The sequence below is a fragment of the Meles meles genome, chromosome 3 (genome assembly GCF_922984935.1).
Source record: "Meles meles chromosome 3, mMelMel3.1 paternal haplotype, whole genome shotgun sequence".
NCBI classification, from domain to species: Eukaryota; Metazoa; Chordata; class Mammalia; order Carnivora; family Mustelidae; genus Meles; species Meles meles.
Window position 1 is genome coordinate 158,242,157 of NC_060068.1, and position 3,273 is coordinate 158,245,429.

General features: G+C 40.2%; 1 protein-coding gene across 1 annotated transcript; it reads left to right on the forward strand.

Annotated features, from left to right (window-relative positions):
- The first annotated feature begins 200 nt into the window (after positions 1–200).
- Positions 201–1,029, forward strand: LOC123938576 (40S ribosomal protein S3a-like). The gene has a single exon (XM_046000074.1). It carries the CDS (start codon positions 220–222, stop codon positions 1,012–1,014), a length of 795 nt encoding a protein of 264 aa, XP_045856030.1. The 5' UTR covers positions 201–219; the 3' UTR covers positions 1,015–1,029.
- The last annotated feature ends 2,244 nt before the right edge of the window (positions 1,030–3,273 follow it).

The following is a 3,273-nucleotide window of genomic DNA, read 5'->3' on the forward strand; positions in this document are numbered from 1 at the left end:
GTTTGATTTTATTAAATTAGGGGTGAGGGATAACTATTTTCAGGCACCACCATTACCTAGAGGAAATGATCTGATGTCTAAAATGAAAGAAGTTGTTATAGACTAAATTTTGTACCCCCCCCCAAATTCATATGTTAAAACTCTAACCCTCATTTTGACTATATTTGGAGAGAGGTCTTAAAAAAGTAATTATAGCCTTTTGGCTTCCTGAGCAGCGCCATGGCAGTCGGCAAGAACAAGCGCCTTACGAAAGGCGGCAAAAAGGGAGCCAAGAAGAAAGTGGTTGATCTATTTTCTAAGAAAGATTGGTATGATGTGAAAGCACCAGCTATGTTCAATATAAGAAATATTGGAAAAACATTAGTCACAAGAACCCAAGGAACCAAAATCGCATCTGATGGCCTCAAGGGTCGTGTTTTTGAAGTGAGTCTTGCTGATCTGCAGAATGATGAAGTTGCATTTAGAAAATTCAAGCTAATTACTGAGGATGTTCAGGGCAAAAACTGCCTGACTAATTTTCATGGCATGGATCTTACCCGGGACAAAATGTGCTCCATGGTCAAAAAGTGGCAGACCATGACTGAAGCTCATGTTGATGTCAAGACTACCAATGGTTATTTGCTTCATCTGTTTTGTGTTGGTTTTACTAAAAAATGCAATAATCAGATTCAGAAGACCTCTTATGCTCAGCATCAACAGGTCCGCCAAATTCGGAAAAAGATGATGGAGATCATGACCCGAGAGGTTCAGACAAATGACTTGAAAGAAGTGGTCAATAAATTGATTCCAGACAGCATTGGAAAAGATATAGAAAAAGCTTGTCAGTCTATTTATCCACTCCATGATATCTTCGTTAGAAAAGTAAAAATGCTGAAGAAGCCCAAGTTTGCATTGGGAAAGCTCATGGAGCTTCATGGTGAAGGTAGTAGTTCTGGAAAAGCTACTGGGGATGAGATAAGTGCTAAAGTGGAACGAGCTGATGGATATGAGCCACCAGTCCAAGAAGCTGTTTAAAATTCAGACATTCAATGGTGACAAATAAAAAAATCTTATTTGTGATGTTTAAAAAAAAAAAAGTAATTATAGTTAACTGGGGTCGTAAGGTTGGGTCCCTAATCCTATAGGACTGGTGTCCTTAGAGGAAGAGAAAGAGCGGTGCCTGAGTGGCTCAGTCCGTTAAGTGTCTGGCTCTTGATTTCAGCTCAGGTCATGATTTCAGGGTCCTGAGATCTAGCCCCGTATCAGGCTTCGCACCAGCAGGAAGTCTGCTTCTCTCCTCTTTCCCTCTACTCCTCCCCCCATGCGCTATCTCTCTCTCTCTCTCTCTCTCTCTAAAATAAATATAAATAAATAAATTTTTTTAAAAAGAAGAAGCAGAAGAAGAAGAGGAAGAGGAAGAAACACCAGAGATCTCTCTCTGGTAAGCGACAGAGGTGCAGGTCTATAAGCCATGGAGAGAGAATTCACCAGAAACCAACCTGGACAACACCTTGACCTTGGACTTCTTGCCTCCAAAAATGTGGGAAAAAAAAAATACATTTCTGTTTCTTAAGCTACTCAGGCTGTGGTATTTTGTCCTGGCAGCCCAAGTAAACTAACACAGGATGCAAGGGCCCTAGCTCCTAGAATAGTCTTGCCCTTTGCTGAGGTGCCCGTTAAAACACTGTATTCACAGATGCAAGTTCTCTGAGGACTTTTCCTCTGTGGAAAGAGGCATCTCAACAAACTTGCTGATGGTCTGAATAAAGTACAAGCTCCAAGGCTCCAAAGGGAAAGGGATTCCAGGATCCAAAGGCAATAATTTCTTTGTTCCTTAGAAGCATTTTCTTTTCCAGGAAAAATCCAAGTTCTGAGAGAATTTAATTCTTATATCTGCAAACGCCTTTTTGGTATTTTACAATATTACTCAGAAGGTCTGTATTCCTCTTTGTCTCCTGCAGTAACTTTCAAATGCTTAGCATGTTGCCTGAACACTCCAGGCCCTTGGTCATTATTTGTCAACTTCCATTGAACTTAGAAGGAAATATCAAAGACTGTATTTCTGAGTTTCAAACTTGCTGAAGGCAAGATTGAAAGTGTTGAATTTATCCCTATCTCAACCCCAGGGTAACCCCAGGTAAGAGAGGGTATACAACAGTCACTCAACAAATGTTGCCTCTGGTGAAACTGAACAAAAACAAAAACTCAGCCATTGTCAATATCTGATTGGAAACACAACTCTACTTCATTTGGATAAAGTTTGCTCATGTTTGTCTCAGTGTGATTTAGGTTTCTCATTCTGCTTTTCGCAACACTCCTGGCATCATGTGGGAAAAGCACTGTAAAGCAGCAGTGTTAATACAATCAGCGGAAGGCCTGAATCATAACTAAGACATAACCCAGCAATTTGAAATGCAAATAAAGCATTTTTCTTGAAGTATCTGAATGAAAACACATAGTAAATACAATCCAGTAATACAGATGGTTAAAAAGACTGGAACTTTAAGATACAGAAATTTTGGGGGTCCCTGGGGTGGCTCAGTCCATGAAGTGTCCAACTCTTGATTTTTGGCTCCGGTCGTGATGTGGAATCTGCTTGAGATTCTCGCCCTCTGCCCCTCCCCCTACTCGTGCTTGCTCTCACTCTCCCTCTCTCTTTCTCTGAAATAAATAAGTAAATAAATAAATCTTCTTTTAAAAGACATAGCAGGTTTTTTTGTGGTGTTGAATTTGTAAAACAGATCCCTTCTGTATGAGGCACTTTACTTTTGATAATTTGACAGTTGTCTGGAACCTTGTATGTCAGAAGAACCTATTGAATTGAATACAGATAATGTATTGGAACAGCGGGACAATTATTCATTAAATAATGGACATCTCTATAACTAAACTAAATCTCTCCCCACACCCCTACACCACCATCCATTCCTTTCACTGAAATGCTAATACTGGTATTTTGGGATGCTCTCCTTTGGAGCCATACAATGAAGATTTGAGGGCAGCTAAACAGCTATGTGCATGGGGCAAGGAAACTCTGCCCCTCCTTGCCTGTGGATGCACGGCAGCACACTTACAAAATGCTGACATGGAGAAAACTGAGATCCTAGGGGAAATCACTGCCTCTAATAAGAGATTTTTCCTAGCTGGATGCCAATCCCCAGCCCTCTTCTCTATCAGCCTATGTATGTATTGCAAGCTTCTCTGACTTTTGACCTTTAAAAGAAAGGAAAAAAACAAATTAATGTGTTTTGTTTTTTGGTTCCTTTTTACTCCTATCACAATCTCCTTTCATTC